Source organism: Hyperoodon ampullatus (assembly GCF_949752795.1).
Source record: "Hyperoodon ampullatus genome assembly, chromosome: 4".
Lineage (NCBI taxonomy): Eukaryota > Metazoa > Chordata > Mammalia > Artiodactyla > Ziphiidae > Hyperoodon > Hyperoodon ampullatus.
In genome coordinates, this window is record NC_136917.1 from 36,925,032 (window position 1) to 36,942,302 (window position 17,271).

General features: G+C 47.3%; 1 protein-coding gene across 2 annotated transcripts in view; it reads right to left on the reverse strand.

Annotated features, from left to right (window-relative positions):
* The window catches only part of PGPEP1 (pyroglutamyl-peptidase I), a gene marked incomplete at its 3' end in the record, with an annotated part of 33,507 nt that extends 20,182 nt beyond the window's left edge, over positions 1-13,325 (reverse strand). For both annotated transcript variants that reach the window (XM_079702087.1, XM_079702086.1), the window contains exons 1-2: positions 13,216-13,325; positions 11,116-11,168 (exon numbers count right to left, since the gene is read on the reverse strand). In XM_079702087.1, the coding sequence (XP_079558213.1) occupies positions 11,116-11,168; positions 13,216-13,249 (87 nt within the window). In that variant the 5' untranslated portion in view covers positions 13,250-13,325. The remainder of the gene's footprint in view (positions 1-11,115; positions 11,169-13,215) is intronic.
* Between the last annotated feature and the right edge of the window lie 3,946 nt (positions 13,326-17,271).

Consider the following 17,271-nt stretch of genomic DNA (forward strand, 5'->3'; position numbering starts at 1 on the left):
ATGAAAATAGTTGGTATATTTTTAAAAAGCCAGACAGATCAAGTTTGAGGCCCCCTCACCCCGAGTCTGGGTCCCATTCTCATACTTCAGAAGAAAGTACTGTTAACAGCACACATATCCATGCAGACCTATTTCTATCCCTTCTACACACCTATCTGAGAAAACACATAGTATTTATTTTTACATCAATTGCATCCTTCAGCAACTATGCTTTCTCCACTCAGCAGTTGGTTTTGGAGATCTAGCTCCATTATTACATGTAAATCTTGTTCCTTTCCCTTTTCCCTGCTGCATAATATTCCATCCCAGAAATTAGCTGGATTTAAACATTCCCCTACACTGGAATATTTAAGTGGCTTCCAATTTTCCTCAGTTTTAAGCCATACTGCAGCAAGCATCCTTGTGCACATTTCTCGCACCCATGTGTGAAGCATAAATGCTAAAAAGTGACCTGCAAGATCAGAACATGTATGCTAGTGAGTGATACTATCAAATTGAAGCCTGCTTTTCTTTTCTTTCTTTCTTTCTTTTTTTTTTCTTTTGGCCACACCACAAGGCTTGCAGGATCTTAGTTCCCCGACCAGGGATTGAACCCGGGCCACAGCAGTGAAAGCCCAGAATCCTACCAGGCCACCAGGGAACTCTTGAAGCTTGCCCTTCTGACCTCAGACTCAGTATATACTACAGGTAGGGGAAAAACTTAAGGGTTTACAAATGAAACTTCCCTTAATCCCCAAAAGGAGACCCAGTGAGCTCTTTTCCATCTTAAAAACAAATTCAATGGCACCAAAAGTACAGACAATAAAAGAAAAAAATAGAGAAGTTAAGATTTCATAAAAATGAAAAAAAATTGTGAATCAAAGGACGCAATAAATAGAATGAAAAGACAGCACCTGGGGTGAAAGAAAATATTTGCAAACCGTGTATCTGACAAGGGATCTATATCTAGAATACAGTTGACCCTTGAACAACACGGATTTGAACAGCATGGGTCCACTTATATGCAGATTTATTTTCAACAGTAAATACTACAGCACCACACAGTTCGAGCTTGGCTGAATCTGCAGATGCAGAACTGTGGATATGGAGGAACAAAGCATATGGAAGACTGACTGTAAGTTACAGATGGGTTTTCCACTGGGCAGAAGGTAGGTGCCCCTAACGCCCAAGTTGTTCAAGGGTCAACTGTATATAAAGAATGCTTACGGGCTTCCCTGGTGGCGCAGTGGTTGAGAGTCCGCCTGCCGATGCAGGGGACACGGATTCGTGTCCCGGTCCAGGAAGATCCCACATGCCGCAGAGCGGCTGGGCCCGTGAGCCATGGCTGCTGAGCCTGCGCGTCCGAAGCCTGTGCTCCTCAACTGGAGAGGCCACAACAGTGAGAGGCCCGTGTATCGCAAAAAAAAAAAAAGAAATGAAATGAAGTGAAGTGAAATAAAATAAAATCTACAGAGTAAATACCCACTTCCAAGCCCTCCCACACACACATAATTTGCAGGAATTTCAAATTCCCAACTGCCTGGCCAGGAGGAAGGACCCAGATATGTGAAGGCACCCAATCTGGGGTCCTCCTCATTTCCCTTAAATGATGAATTGTGTCCCTTTATCAGGATCTTGAACATGTAGGGGAAATGGGGATACACAAACCTTTCATTTTTAAGGAAACTGGGGACTTCCCTGATGGCACAGTTGTTAAGAATCCGCCTGCCAATGCAGGGGACACGGGTTCGAGCCCTGGCCCAGGAAGATCCCACATGCCGCGGAGCAGCTAAGCCCGTGCACCACAATTACTGAGCCCGCACACCACAACTACTGAAGCCCACGCACCTAGAGCCCATACTCCGGAACAAGAGAAGCCACCGCAATGAGAAGCCCGTGCACCGCAACAAAGAGTAGCCCCCACTCACTGCAACTAGAGAAAGCCCACGCGCAGCAATGAAGACCCAATGCAGCCAAAAATTAATTAATTAATTAATTTTTTTTAAAAGTGAGTTTTCCAGAAAGTCATCAGCTTAGAGACACAGACACCTTTCCTCAAGCCCCAGGCTATAGGCCCACCATGCTCAGCTCCGTTTCCCCAGTGCAGCTAATATTACTTAATATTTTTCTCAAACTCAATCATTTAATTTTTTCCCTTAAATAAATGTAGCCTCATCCCTAGGTGACAATATCCATGAAGTTACAGGACATGATGTGCTAGTTATATATGCTTTTTCTAAAACACATTAAATACATAGCCACCATAATTTCATGTTTGCCCTATATAGTGTGTGTATACTTTTCATGTATGAAATATTTCAAAAAAAATTTAAAGTACTTCTCTCTTCCTCCAACAATATTTTTAAATTATTCCTTTTAAAATTAACTCAAGTTAAAAAAAAAAAACTAACCCAAGTAGATAAACAAGGTGCTACTGTATAGCACAGGGAACTATATTTAATATCTTGTAATAAAAGAATTTTATTGAAAAAGAATATATACTGAATATATATTTACTGAAAAAGAATATAGACATATACATATATACACGCGCACACACATATGAATCACTTAGCTGTGCACCAGAAACAAACACAACATTGTAAATCAACTACACTTCAATTTTAAATAAATAAATAAATAAATAAATATTGGATTAATAAAAAGTAACTCAAGTAATTTTTTTGAATACATTGTTTGGAATCCGCCCTCAGGCTAAAGACAAAAAGAACCATAAGCAAATACTAAATTCTAATAAGTAGGCTTTCTTTGGGGGAAGCATGAGTAGGTAATTCTGAAATTTCTTTCTGTTTATTCTAGGATTGATCAAAGAAGTGAACACGCTGGGGGATCATGAGGGGAGGGGATTCACAGTGTCGGAGGAAGGAGTCACAAGTCTGTGGTGTTGGATCGGAATTGAAGGCATCTGTGCAAATTCCAGGGTTTTGATATAGAAATGGGTGCCGGTGTGTGTGTGTGTGAATGTACACACCTCTACTTTCCAGTTCTGTCAACTGACAGAACTCAGAAGCGATGATATCCTAGTAGCAATGAGCACACCCAGCTCCCAGCTTCCAGCTTTAAATATTCTCTGCTAAAAGAATGAAGGTTTTCTTGGAGAAGTTGCTCATTTCAGGGATGGGACAGGGAAAGTACAAAGGTGGACCCAGAATTCCTATAAGACCCAACAATTCCCCTCTTTTTTTTTTTTTTTTTTTTTTTTGCGGTATCCGGGCCTCTCACCGTTGTGGCCTCTCCCGTTGCGGAGCACAGGCTCCGGCGGCGCAGGCTCAGTGGCCATGGCTCACGGGCTCAGCCGCTCTGCGGCATGTGGGCACGAACCGGGGCACGAACCCGTGTCCCCTGCATCGGCAGGCGGACTCTCAACCACTGCGCCACCAGGGAAGCCCAACAATTCCCCTCTTGATACATACACATACCCCTAAGAGAAATGAAGACCAACATGCACACAAAAACTTGTATGTGAATGTCCATGTTGCATTACTCATATAACCAAAAGGTGGAAATAACCCAAATGCCCATCAATGGGTGAACAAATAAACAAAACATGGTCCATCCATACAATGAAATATTACTCAGCCATGGAAAGGAGTGAAGCATTGATTCACGCCACAACAGGGACGGACCTTGAAAATGTTATGCTGAGTGAAAGGAGACATAAAAGGCCACGTCTTGTGATTCTATTTATATGAAATGTCCAGAAAAGGCAAATTCATAGAGACAGAAGGTAAATTAGTGGTTACCTGAGGAAAAGGAGGAATGGGAGTGATAGTTAATGGGTATGGGCTTCTTCTGGGGTGATGAAAATGCTCTGGAATTAGACGGAAGTGATGGTTGTACAACTCTGTGACTATACTATAAACTGCTATATTATACACTTTAAAAGGGTGAATTTTATGGTACATGATTATATCCCATAAAATTGTATCTCAGGTTTTTAAAAAGCATACAAAGCATCTGACATCCAATACTCAGGTAGAAATCAGAAAAATGCAGGGGGAAGGATGCCCTACTAAATGCAGTGTAGTGTCTTGGATGGGATCCTGAAGCAGAAAAAGGACAGTTGGAAAACTCATGAAACTCGAATAAAGACTGGAGTTTAGTTAACAGTAATGGACCAATGTTGATTTCTTCATTTTGAGATATGTAGTCATTACGTATGTTAACACTAGGGGAAATCGAGTAAGGGGTATGTGGGAACTCTTTGTATTATCTTTGTAATTTCTCTGTAAATCTAAAATTATTGTGAAAATACATGTGAAATTGACATGTATACACTGATGTGTATAAAATTGATGACTAATAAGAACCTGCTGTATAAAAAAAATAAAATAAAATTCAAAAATTAAAAAAAAGTAATACTAAACTTCCTTTGGGTTATTTGTATGGAAATATGTTAATATGTTTCAGACATTACATGAAATTCCTAAAAATCTTATATGTTCTGGTATAATGTTATAAGTCATAATTCTAGTTATTACTTTAAAATGTATATCTCAGAAATAACTAAATTTCCTTGTCAATTGCATTATTATGAACTTTTATCAAATCTTCAACCATGGTCATTTTTAAGTCTTTTGTCATTTAAAGACAGTTCTGGGTGTACTCTGATGCTTTTGCAAAAATGTTCCTATAAAAGGGTTTCATCTTCAAAGAATTCATGGAAAAGACTCTGACAAGTACAGGTTTCTGGTAACTGACTATACTGCTGAACTGAATGAATAAGCATTTTCAGAACTCTAATGGAAAATTGATGAATTCATAAAAGTGCTAACAAAAGACCAAGATGAAAAACAATTAATTACATGGGACTGAGTGAACTGATGAGGATGATTATAATTTTTGTGACTTTCTGTTTGAATAAAAAAAAAAAGTAAAAAAAAAATGCATTTCCAAAAAGTGACCCTGAAACCAAAAAGGAAGGAAGTGCTCAAGAATGATACAGGAGGGGCTTCCCTGGTGGCGCAGTGGTTGAGAGTCCGCCTGCCAATGCAGGGGACACGGGTTCGTGCCGCGGTCCGGGAAGGTCCCACATGCCGTGGAGCGGCTGGGCCCGCGAGCCAACTGCGCGTCCGGAGCCTGTGCTCCGCAACGGGAGAGGCCACAACAGTGAGAGGCCCGCGTACCGCAAAAAAGAATGATACAGGAGCCAGCCTGAAGGGGCTGCCATGGGCCAAATCTGGGACAATTTGAACATCAAAATTAAGAAAGTAAGACGTAATAACCTATACAGGAAAAGAATCTGAAAAAGAATAGATATATGTATATGTATAACTGAATCACTTTGCTGTACACCTGAAACTAACTAACTAACTAAACCAACTATACTCCAATATAAAATAAAAATTAAAAAAAATTAAGAGTAAGAGATTATCATTTGCTGCAGACAGTACCCATGAGTCCACGCAGATACAAATAAACTCACAGAAGGTCATAAAACGTGTCGAAGGAAAGATGGAATTAGAAAACCATCATTTGGCAGGCATCATACTAAAATAATAACTGATTCAGGTGAGACTCACCAGGGGATGCTAATATGGTCTCAAAGTATCTCTTTACAGGGTCTCAAAGTATCTCTCTATGGGATACTTTTTCATCACAAAGGGCAAGACAGTAACTTTGCAAAGAAATCCATCAGACCACAACTTTAGCAAGTGATCAAGGTCAATGATACCAAGAATAAGACACATCAATATATCCAATGCCTCCTGATACGATGCACGGAGGACACAACATTACTTCTGTGGGATTCCTGCCCCAAATACACACACAGCCTCCACCTAGTCATGAGGAAACACTGGAGGAGCCACCTTGACGGACACTCTCCAAAGGACTGAGCAGTTCTTAGCAAACATGTCATGCCATGAGACACAAAGGAAGACTGAGGAACTTTCCAGACCACAGGGGATTAAAGAAATGGGGCAACTGAACCCTACATATAATCTGGAACTTTCTTCTGCTGTGAAGGACATTAACAGGGTGGTTGGCAAAATCTGAATAAGGTCTGTAGATTATAGAATTGTATCAATGTCCAATAAGCCTGATTTTGATCACTGTGCTGAGGCTGTGTTTTAGGAAATACACGGTGACTTATTTAGGGATAGAGGAGTATCATGTCTGCAACTGACCCCTAAATGACACAGAGCATGACAGTTCCTCAAAATATTAAACACAGAATTACCATGGGATGCAGTCATTCCACTTCAGGGTGTATACCCACAAGGACTGAAAGCAGGATCTTGAAGAGATCTTTGTAGGCCCATGTTCATGGCTGCATTATTCATAAGAGCTAAAATGTAGAAGCAACCCAAGTGTCTACTGACCAATTAATGGATAAGCAAAATGTGGTATATAAAGCCTGAGACCAGGCAATGGGATATATATCAACCTTCAAGAGGAAGGAAATTCTGACACATGCTACAACACGCATGAAACTTGACAACATTATGCTAAATGAGATAAGCCAGGCACAAAAGCACAAAACTGTATGCTTCCATTTATATGAGGTCCCTAGCGTAGTCAGATCCATAGAGACAGAAAGGAGAATGTGGTAGTTGCCAGGGGCTGGGAGAGTGAGGAATGAGCAGTTAGTGTTTAATGGGGACAGGGTTTCAGTTTAGGAAGATGAAGAAGTTCTGGAAACCAATGATGGTGATGGCTGCAAAACAATGTGAATGTACTTAATGCCACTCAACTGTACACTTAATAATGGTTAAGGTGGTAAAGTTTATATTATATATATTATACCACAGTTTAAAACATGACTTGGAAGTCAAAAAAATTTTTAAACTATATTTATCTACCTACCTATTTATCTGTAGAGAAAGAGCAAATGTAATATAATGTTAACACTTGGGGAATCTGGGTGTGAAAGGACTTCTTTGTCATCCTCTCCTGCCATGGCTGGGAGGAGAAATCTCCAGCAAAGACCTCTCAGCATAAGGTAAATAATCTCATCTATCTTTACATCCTGTCAACCACGACCCCACTTTTTCTTACCCTCCTGTCCCCCACAGCTTGAAATTTCCCTACCCCCTCCCATTTCTTTTCCCCATGGCCCTGGCAGCGCTTTCTGGCAACAACATGTTGAAAGTCCAGTAATGAAAAGAATCCATCTCCCAGTTAAGTGAGGACTTAAAAGGATCATCTTCATTTGTTCAGAATTTCACTCAGGGAGTTATCCCCAAAGCTGTCCACGGGACAGGCCACCCATATGCCCAGGCAAGTCAATTTGGTGGAAGAATCTCTATGGGCAGGGGGGTGGGGTACTGAGGATGCTACTAACTCGGTTAGTGACCAAGCCAAGGAACCCTCTACACGGCGCAGTAACCCTCCCGGTGGCCACCATGACATGTGATACGCCAAGGTCGGACCCCCAGCTCAGGGCAGCAGCCCCGCCTTATGGATCCTGTCTCTGCCCCTCTCCCTTCACCCAGCAGACCAGGCGCTACATGCTGAGCACCACTGCCCGCCCAGAGTAACTCAAGGGTCTCTCCCACTGGGTGATGTTTACCAAGCATTAGTGGGAAGAATCGCCCACATCGACTTTTGATGGTAGGAAATGACCTGGTGCCACCAGGGAGCCACGGAGTGAGTCACCTTCTTGTCCTAACCTTTCCTCCTCATGTCCTCTGGGTCCCCACCTACCCCCTCCCCATCTGGGGGGAAAAAATAAACTAAGAAACCCACCATCAAAGAAATACACACACCCCATGGCCAGCATCCCCACAGAGAGGCGTCCACATGCTCGCTAGAGACCCTGAGAGGGGCATCCTTGTTGCTTTATCCTTGGGGAGCAAACCCTGAAGCCCCCAGTGTCAGTGCCAATGGGAGGAGGGGTGGGTCGGGAAAGGAGACAGTTGTCCCCCCGCCACACACACACACACCCCAATACAGGCTGAGCAAAAGCAGCTGGTGCCAGAGGAACACAGAAGCTGTTCCATCCCATTCATTTATTTGCAACTTGAGACCAGGCAGAACTCATCTGCGGTGACGGAGCTCAGGAAGCAGCTGAGGAGTGATGGGGAGCGGGGCGGGGGTGGGGGGGTTAGCAGGAAAGAATGTTCTGGGTTGATGGGAATCAACCACCTTGATCGAAGTATTGGTGACATGGGCATAAATACTTTTCACCAAAGTGATGGGGGCACTGAAGATCTGTACATGATTTTATACAAATGATTCCCCAATTTTAATAAGGGCAATGGTGGGAGAGGAGCAGCTACACCGTTCATCTGAAGTTAAGAGAAGTGGGTGGCCCATAATCAAGCGAAATTCTTGGCCTCTGACCGCTTTCTGCTCCAAAAGGGCTGGACAGTTCTCCTGGGGGGAGGGTAGCAGCGCACCCCAAGTCCCAGGACAATGTGCAGCGAGCACAGCCACCAAGCACAGACTGTGAAAGTAACGGGGCTTATGCGCCCCAGACAACACATTGTCTACACCCCATCTACCTGACAAGACCCCGCCGCGCGGCTGCGTCTGACTGATTCCCTTGACCCCGTAACAAAGACCTGCTTTGTTCCCTGGTTAATATCCTTAGCAGGTCTGTCTAGACTCACTGTGGCAGTAATTGTCCTGCGATGTCACCAGGACCTGTGACCCGACTCCTCCTTGTCCCACTTGGGCAGAGAAGGCTACAGATGGCCCCAAGCCAAGGGGGTCCAAGCCCTCAACACCCACCTGAGCCTCCTAGGGCGAGAAAGACCCGCAGCCAGCATCCCACTCCCACCACCCAAGACCTGTGGGGAGACAGGATACTTGAAAAATGCAGTCCCTCCTGTGTGGGGTGCTAGGGGCAGCGGCATTTTTTCCTGGGAAAGAGGAAAGGAGGGGTGCCCCTCTGTCCCCAGAACTCCTACCTCCAGAATGTGGCTGGTGGGAAACAGTTCACTGTCTGGTGGGGCGCCAGTTCACCCAGGGCATGAAGAAGGAAGGTCAGATAAGAGAGAGGAGAGGGGGGAGAGAGAGAGAGAGAGAGAGAGAGAGAAGGAGGTGGGGGAGGGAGAGAGAGAGACAGGAAGAGACAGAGACCCAGAGAGGCCAAGAGAAACTCAAAGAGAGACAGATATATGGAAAGAGACATGGAGAAGGGGAGAGACAGAGACCCAGAGAGAGACTGAGAGTGACAGAGAAACAGAGAGAGACAGAGAGAAGTGAGTTGGTCCCTGGCAGAGGAGGAGGAGTTCCTTCCACAGGTGGCAACTTGAGCTTCAGAAAAATCAGTCGGGACAGGAAGTAACGGCTGCTCACTCCACCTCACCAAACACCCATCTTCAGCTTGAGGTGACAGACATCAATGGCTGCCCGCAACTCATGTCTGGATCACACCAAGAACACTCTGAGGCATATTTTCTTGAGGGACGGATTTGACCCATCCAATGACTACACCCTTTCCATGGGCAAATCTGTTTTATCCAGAGTAACTGAAAAGCACCACCAGCGGCTCCTAGCCACCCCGTGGGTGGATCCGGCAGATGCTCTGCTGTGCAGAAGGCATGGGACCCAAGTGCAATTCCATTGAAACCACGTTCTAGAACAGGTAAAACGCACCCATGGAGGCCATAAAGTCAGCAGAGAGGTTTACACCTGGGAGTGGGGTTGGCGGGTGCAGAAGGAGTACCTGGGAAAGGACACAAGGGGCTTCTGCAATGGGGACCAACAGAGAAGGGGCTGAGAATGTTCTAGGTCTTGATCTGGACTCAGGTGCTGCGGAGGTACACGTGTAAAATTTCACGGACTAACATTGCTGTGCACACTTGATATGTATGCGCAACTCCAGTTTTTTTTGTTGTTGCTTTTTTAAGGGAAACAATTGGATCTGGGAAGGTTGGCATTTTTTAGCTGGGGAATGGTGGAGAATTCTCTCTTCTTGTCTCATAAAGTTGAGGAAGAAACTGAAAGTCTTCTAGAGGTGAGGTCTGGAGAGATGGGTGACTGAAATATAAGGGGTATTTCCCCACCGGCAGCAGGATGAAAAGCTGCCATCTTCCACCATCCAAGTCCCAAAGCTCGGAGGGATTTCCAAAGATTGTTTAATTGATTTTTCTCCTATTTAGATGCAGATCATAGTGTCTGGGGCCCAGGAATTCAGACACACGGCTTTGTGTCCACTCAGCCCCGTGAAGACTCCTGTCTGAAACTCGCACAAAGCCAGACACACACGTCTTCAGAAACACGCTGTTTCCTTTTTGTCTGGGGCTCCAGGGAGCGGGTGCGACGAGCAGGGCCTCAGACATGCTCCCATCTGCGGAATCCCGGGGATCCTGTCCCTCTGTTCTGCTAGCAAAGTGGGGTGAAAATTTTTAAAAAGGGAGAGGAATGTGGCCAAGATTTTGAGGTCTGGAAGAAGGGTAACAAAAAAGGTGGGGCACCCCAACTGGGAATAGACACACTGAGGTTTCAGCTTGGATTTTTCTCTGAATTCAGGGCTCTGGAGTGGAAAGCAGGGGATGCTTTAAATCAAGCAGCTAATGGGCTAGGATTAACATGAGTTTGACTCCGGTCCGTGCAGATCTGATTTATATAAGGAGAAAACTTCTCTCTCTTTCTCTCTGCCCATTGTTCCCCAGTCTGTCCCTCCAAATGCCCCAGCTGACAAAGAAACTGGAAGGCTCAGGACAGCGGGAAAGACCTCCTCCCCTGCAATATGCAGCCTTTGCTTCCTCCAGCTGCCAGGAAGCAACATTGAGAGTCACTGCACCCGCTCTACAAGGTTAATACATCCCCCAATATCCCTGCCTGGTCCTCCAAAACCTGGCTGTGGCATGGGATACTTCCGAAGAAATGCCACTCTGGTTTCTGAGCTGGATGACCTCAGATAACTCTCTCTGTGCCTCAGTTTCCTCACCCATAAAGTGGGCACAAGAATAACTGCACCTAAGGGTTGTTGGCAGAATTCAGCATGCTGGGCAGCAAAAAACACTTGGCGCGGAGCAAGCACTCAACAAACGCAAGCTACAGTGGTAACTATCTGAGAGGAAGTGTATATCAGACTTAAATATCTCTCAGGAAGCTTCACGGGAGACATTCTCTTCGTAGGTTCCTTCCTTTCTTTGGTGTCAAGTATTTCCAGGGGAAGCCCAGCCCCAAGCCTGATTCCTCCCCTCTGGATCCAGTTACCTGGACTGCAATCCAGCTGGCATTCACAGTGTGTTCCCCAAAAGGGCCGAACCCTGAAAAAAATAAGAAAAGCAGCATGTCACCCAGCGGCCCCTCCTGGCCTGCCCAGGGCCAGGCTGCTGCTTTCATCCAGGAGAATGGAGCAGGGAGCTTCGGGAGCAGCTGCCACCTGGGACAATGTCGGGGGCCTGGTCCCAAGTTTGGGGTGCACCCAGTGGCCCTTCAGAGCCCTCCACCACACAAACTTGTCTGCTCTTAACCGAAGCTGTGAGTCCTTTCTCATCCTCACTTTCACCTGACCTTCATGCCCAGCAAGAGGCCAGTGCCCTCCTTTTGCCCCAGAAAAGGCTGGCCTTGTTCCCTTCCCAATTTCTTCCCCTATCCTTGACCCCCAAATATAATTTTATCATTGTCTTTGTGCCTTTTCCCTGGACTCTGGAACTGCAGAGCCATAGGCGGTCTGTGAATCATCACCTGATAAGGAACGGCCCTTAAGGGATGCACGTGGATATCTCCCAGGTCAGGCTGTCCAGACATCATCCCACCACCCTCCTCCCTACTTACTCAAACTCCAGGCCCCATTTACAAACCAGATTCTCACCTGAGGATGTGCTAAGTGCTCTGCATGCCCTGTGGCATTCAGCCTCCCTGTGCCTCCCTTTCAGGCAAGGGTGTTTCCTGGGCCTATTTTAGAGGAGCCGGGACTGAGGTACAGAGAGGTGAAGCCAGCTGCCCAAGGTCTCACAGCAATTAGACGGAAGAGCACGGATTCAAACACAGACCCAGGAGAGTCTGTGGCCTCCCTCTTCTAATCGCCCCAACATACCACCTAAGAAATAAACCTCTCTATAAAGGCTGTCATTGAACCGTGGGTCACTCCAGTTGGGCCAGGTGTCCCAAGTGGTATCATGGCGGGATACTGTTCCCTGGAACAGCAGGGGGCCCCCAAGTAGGGTCAGAACCTCTCCACCCCTTTCCTCCTCCTGCATGGACCAAGTATGAGTCCCAGCTCAGCCACTTACAAACAAGGTGACCTTTGTGAGCCTCAGTTTCCCCCTCTGCAAAATGGAGACAGTAAAGATTTAATGAGCTCATGCAAGAAAAATGCCCAATCCCGTGGCTGCCTGCTGAGTCAGGACTAAAGTAATAAATAAGCAGATATAGGAGGGCTGCAGGGGAAAGTGACCCTCAGGCAACTTGACACACCTGTTTGTTAGGTAAGTGGCTACTTCCATATTCCTGGGAATTCCAGGACCAGCCCAAACCTCCCTGGACCACAATATACCTGGATTAGCTTAGCTGGATTTCTCACTCTGACCCCTCCTGACAGGGTCAAAATAATACCGCACCCCCCCACCACCACCACCAGAGGCCTGGCAGAAATTGACTGCACACGAGGCTCCGAGGTGGAGTCTCCTAGAGGAGAAGCAGTTAGTTTTAGGGAGTCGGTGACAGTGGGGCGGGGGATCCAGGCTCACCCACAAACAGCCCGGGCAGGAAAGATTTTGACCAAGACAGTCCTTGGGACAAGCGGAAGAACGGCCGGGCACCCGAGGTTCCCCGAACTTCACCTGCCCCTGCCTCGGGAGAGCAGCCCCCGATTAGCGCAGGGCTCGGGGAGCAGTGGCTGGCAAGAGATTAACTTGTCACGGGGCACTTCCTGCCCGCAAATCGGCCTTTATCCCCTGGGACCGGGGGTGGTGACAAACCCAACCTCGGGAGGGGCAGGGAGGAGTCCAGTCCAGCCTGCCGGGCAGACACAAAAAACAGGTGCCCGGAGGGTCCCTGTCCCCAACCGGGTCAGGAAGGAGGCCAGAGGGGCCTGCTCCGTGTGGGGCACTTGACAGGACACCCACGTCCTTGCCTGCCCCGACTCCTGACAGTGGGACCACAGGGGCGCCCTCTTCTCCACTTTCTCTGTCGCGCGGACTGAGCTGGGCTCCCGTGGGCGATGACATCTTCCAAACCTGGGACGACTTCTAGCACCTGCCCCACCCGGGCCACCGCGCTTCTTCCGGCCCCGCTGCCTCCGGAGCCGCCCGACCCGCCCCCGCCATGGGCCGCGCTGCCGCGGCCGCCATCAGAACACTACCCGCGTACCCGTCACCACCACCGCCTTCCTGGGCTGCTCCATGGCGGGCTCAGGATGCGCCTTCGACCCACTCCTGTCCGGCCCGGCAAGCCCGCTGCCGCCGCTGCCGCCGCTCGGCCACCGCGCCGCCCCGCCCCCAAGCCCGGCCTCGCCCCGCCCTGGCCCCGCCCCCGGCCGGGCCTCTGGGCGTGCGCGTCCCCGCGACCAAGACGCAGAGTGCACGCCCCATCCCTAACTCTCCCCACAGTAGTGCGTGGTTGCCCGGACTCCCCAGCCTCAGTTTACCCACCCGTTGGATGGGGACAGTTCGTCCTGCAGGTTGTGGCCGCTTGAACTCGAGTCACGCGCTGGGGACGATGAATTATTATTGAATTCATTCATTGAATTCATGAATTATTATTCATTCCACAATGTTCACGGATCAACTGCTGTGAGTTATATCGGTGCCCCCCACCTCCCTGTGAGCAAGGCTCCATTATTCGGCCCCTTTTACAGATGAGGAAGCTGAGGCATAGTTCGGAAGGCCATTCACCTAAAGCCTCCTGGGGTCACAGATGCGGCATTCAAGCCAGGAGTTTGAGGGGGGGATGAAATAAGGTGAAAACCGGGCACCCACAGCTGGGTGGTGCCCAAAGCAGGCTCCTGTGTTGCTAAGGAGGCTGATGTGGCCCCAGATACCTGGGCCTCCCCTCCCTCCTTCTCCCCAATACACAGCTGCTCTAGACTCAGCAATCCTCCAAGGGCCCACCCAACACAGTCCCACCTTAGGGCCTTTGCACTTGCTGTTTCTTCTGCCTGGAACATGCCCTACAGGTTCCTGCAAAACTAGTTGCTTCTTCAGGGCTCAGCTGGAACATCACCTCCTCCTAGGGGTCCTCCTCACCCTGGCTGAAACCCCCCACCCCAACTCACCACCACCCCAGTAGATCCATCTCATTTCCTTGTTTCATCCTCTTCAGAGCAGCAATCACATTCAGAAATCATTCCTTTATAAGCACTGCTTTTCTTTTTTGTTTTTAATTTTATTTATTTATTTATTTTTGGCTGCGCGTGGGCTTTTCTCTAGTTGCGGTGAGTGGGGGCTACTCTTCATTGTGGTGCGCGGGCTTCTCATTGCGGGGGCTTCTCTTGTTGCGGAGCACGGGCTCTAGGCACGCGGGCTCAGTAGTTGTGGCTTGCGGGCTTAGTTGCTCCCCGGCATGTGGGATCTTACCGGACCAGGGCTCGAACCCGTGTCCCCTGCATTGGAAGGCAGATTCTTAACCACTGGGCCACCAGGGAAGCCCGACACTGCTTTTCTGGTTTATTTCCCATTTCCTGCCCTGACTTCCAGAGCAGGGTTATGTCTCCATTAGAGCCTTGTGCCTAGCACACAGTAGGTCCCCAACCCACATTCAGCAGAGGCCAGCATTCTTCCAAAAATAGCCAAAAAATACGGCTGAGTTTCTGGCCACATCCTTAGAAACAGGACTGGACCTTGGACGTGGGTCACTGACATCTCATTCCAAGCAGCCTTGGCCCAGATTAGTCAGGGTGCTGACCAAGGACCGTCTGCCTCTGGCCCAGGCCTCAGAATATCCAAGGCAATGTTCTCTGAACTGCCCGGGAGCCTTGTTTGCAAGCTCAGACCAGAGGTCACACACTCAGTGGCTATTTTGGTCTCTGGCAGTTTCAGGTAGAATTCAGAAAATGTGGAATCCAGCCTGGGCCAGCTGTGGGAGCGAGACCTCAGCCAAGTAGAAGAAAAGAACAGAAGAAAAATCTCACCAAGAATCTGGTTTTATAACTCAAACCTGTAATAAGTGTCTGGTACAAAGTGCATGTATTGCTAGAAGCTGGGGATGTGAAGAGAGGGAAACCACAGAGGGTTTCATTTCCCCCCCACCATCGCACTGGGAAAAAAAAAAAAAAAAGAGGAAATTGACGACACCGAGTTAGCGGTGATCCGAAAAACTGAGTCACGTGCTACTGCCGAGAGTGACGTGGGTAAAAGTTAGTATTCACTGGATGCGGGCCCTGTTTAAGCACATCACTGATGTTCTCTTTTTTAATATCACAAATCTTTGGAGGGAGGAACTATTCTTATCCCATTTTGCAAGTAAGGAAAAGGGACCCTGAGCAGCTAAGCCACTGGTCCCAAGTCACACATGGAAGGGGCTGGCATTTGGATCAGAAATAAGTGGGTGAGTCCGTAGGGAAGGGAAAGCAGGACCAAAGTCCTTAAGGAAGGACAAGAAGGGCCAAAGAAAGCTGGCTAGAGGGGCTAAGTTGTGTGTTCACAGTCTGGCTTTGCAACAGTGTAACAAGCAGCTCAGTGCCTGTGAGAGGCGAGGTGAAGGGAGGGGGAGGGATGGAGAGCTCTTTATTTAAAAAATCATGATGGTTACATTGGAAAGCCAAGGGCAGTAAAGTGGTGCGGCTACTGTGGAAAAGTTTGGCAGTTCCTCAAGAAGTTAAACATGGTTACCATAGGCCCCAGCAATTCCACTCCTAGGGATAAAGCCAAAATAATTAAATAGGTGTCCAAATATTATAGGTGAAAGTTCATGACAGCACTATTCACAATCGCCAAAAGAAAAGAAAACAAATGTTCATCAACAGTTAAAGAAACAAACCGTGGTCCATTCATACAATGGAATATTACTCAACAGTGAAGAGGAATGAAGCACTGACACATGCTACTGCATGGATGAACCTTAAAACACCAGGCTGAGTGAAAGAAGCCAGACTCATAAGGCCACATACTGTATGATTCCATTGATATGAAATGTCCAGAACAGGAAAATTCATAGAGACAGAAAGCAGATTAGTGGTTGCCAGGGGCTGCAGGAGGGGAGATGGGAAGTGACTGCTAATGGGGACAGGGTTTCTTTTGGGGGTGATGGAAGTGTTCTGAAACTAGATAAGAGGCAATGGTTGCACAGCATGGTGAATGTATTTAATGCCACTGGATCATATACTTTATTTTTTTAATTTTATTTTTATTAATTTATTGGCTGCGTTGGGTCTTCATTGCTGCATGCGGACTTTCTCTAGTTGTGGCGAATGGGGGGCTACTCTTCATTGCGGTGCGTGGGCTTCTCATTGTGATGGCTTCTCTTGTTGCAGAGCACGGGCTCTAGGAGTACGGGATTCAGTAGTTGTGGCTTGCGGGCTGTAGAGCGCAGGCTCAGTAGTTGTGGCGCACGGGCTTAGTTGCTCCACAGCACATGAGATCTTCCCAGACCAGGGCTCGAACTTGTGTCCCCTGCATTGGCAGGCAGACTCTTAACCACTGCGCCACTGGGAAGTCCCTGGATCATATACTTTAAAATGGTTGAAGTGGTAAGTGTTATGTGTATTTTATCACAATGATTAAAAAAAAACAGTGTGGAAGCATTGATGGAATGAAAAACAAATGTCAGAGTAAGAAAAATGTGTTTGCAAATGCAGAAAATATCTGAGGAAGGAAGAGTAAGAAATTGATAACAGTGGGGGCTTTGGGGAGGGAACCAGGATATGGGGGAGGTGAAAGTGGGGGTGGAGGGGAGACACCCTCAGCATTTCTTCCACTGTGTACATACATGGACCACTCAGAAATAAAAGATGAGGGCTTCCCTGGTGGCGCAGTGGTTAAGAATCCACCTGCCAAGGCAGGGTACACGGGTTCCGGGAAGATCCCACATGCTGCAGAGCAACTAAGCCCGTGCGCCACAAGTACTGAGCCTGCTCTCTAGAGCTCACGAGCCACAACTACTGAAGCCCGCATGCCTAGAGCCCATGCTCCGCAACAAGAGAAGCAACCGCAACGAGAAGCCCACGCAACAAAACAAAGAGTAGCCCCTGCTCACCGCAAATAGAGAAAGCCTGCACAAAGCAACAAAGAACCAACACAGCCAAAAATAAATAATAAATAAATTTTTTAGAAAAAGAAATAAAGATGATACACTCTCTTTTTTAAAAAACACTACTCGATTTTTAAAAATTGTGGTAAAACCATAAAATTGACCATTTTCAAGTGTACAGTTCAGCAATGTTAAAAGTACATTCTTCACATTGTTGTGCAACCAACCTTCAGAACTCTT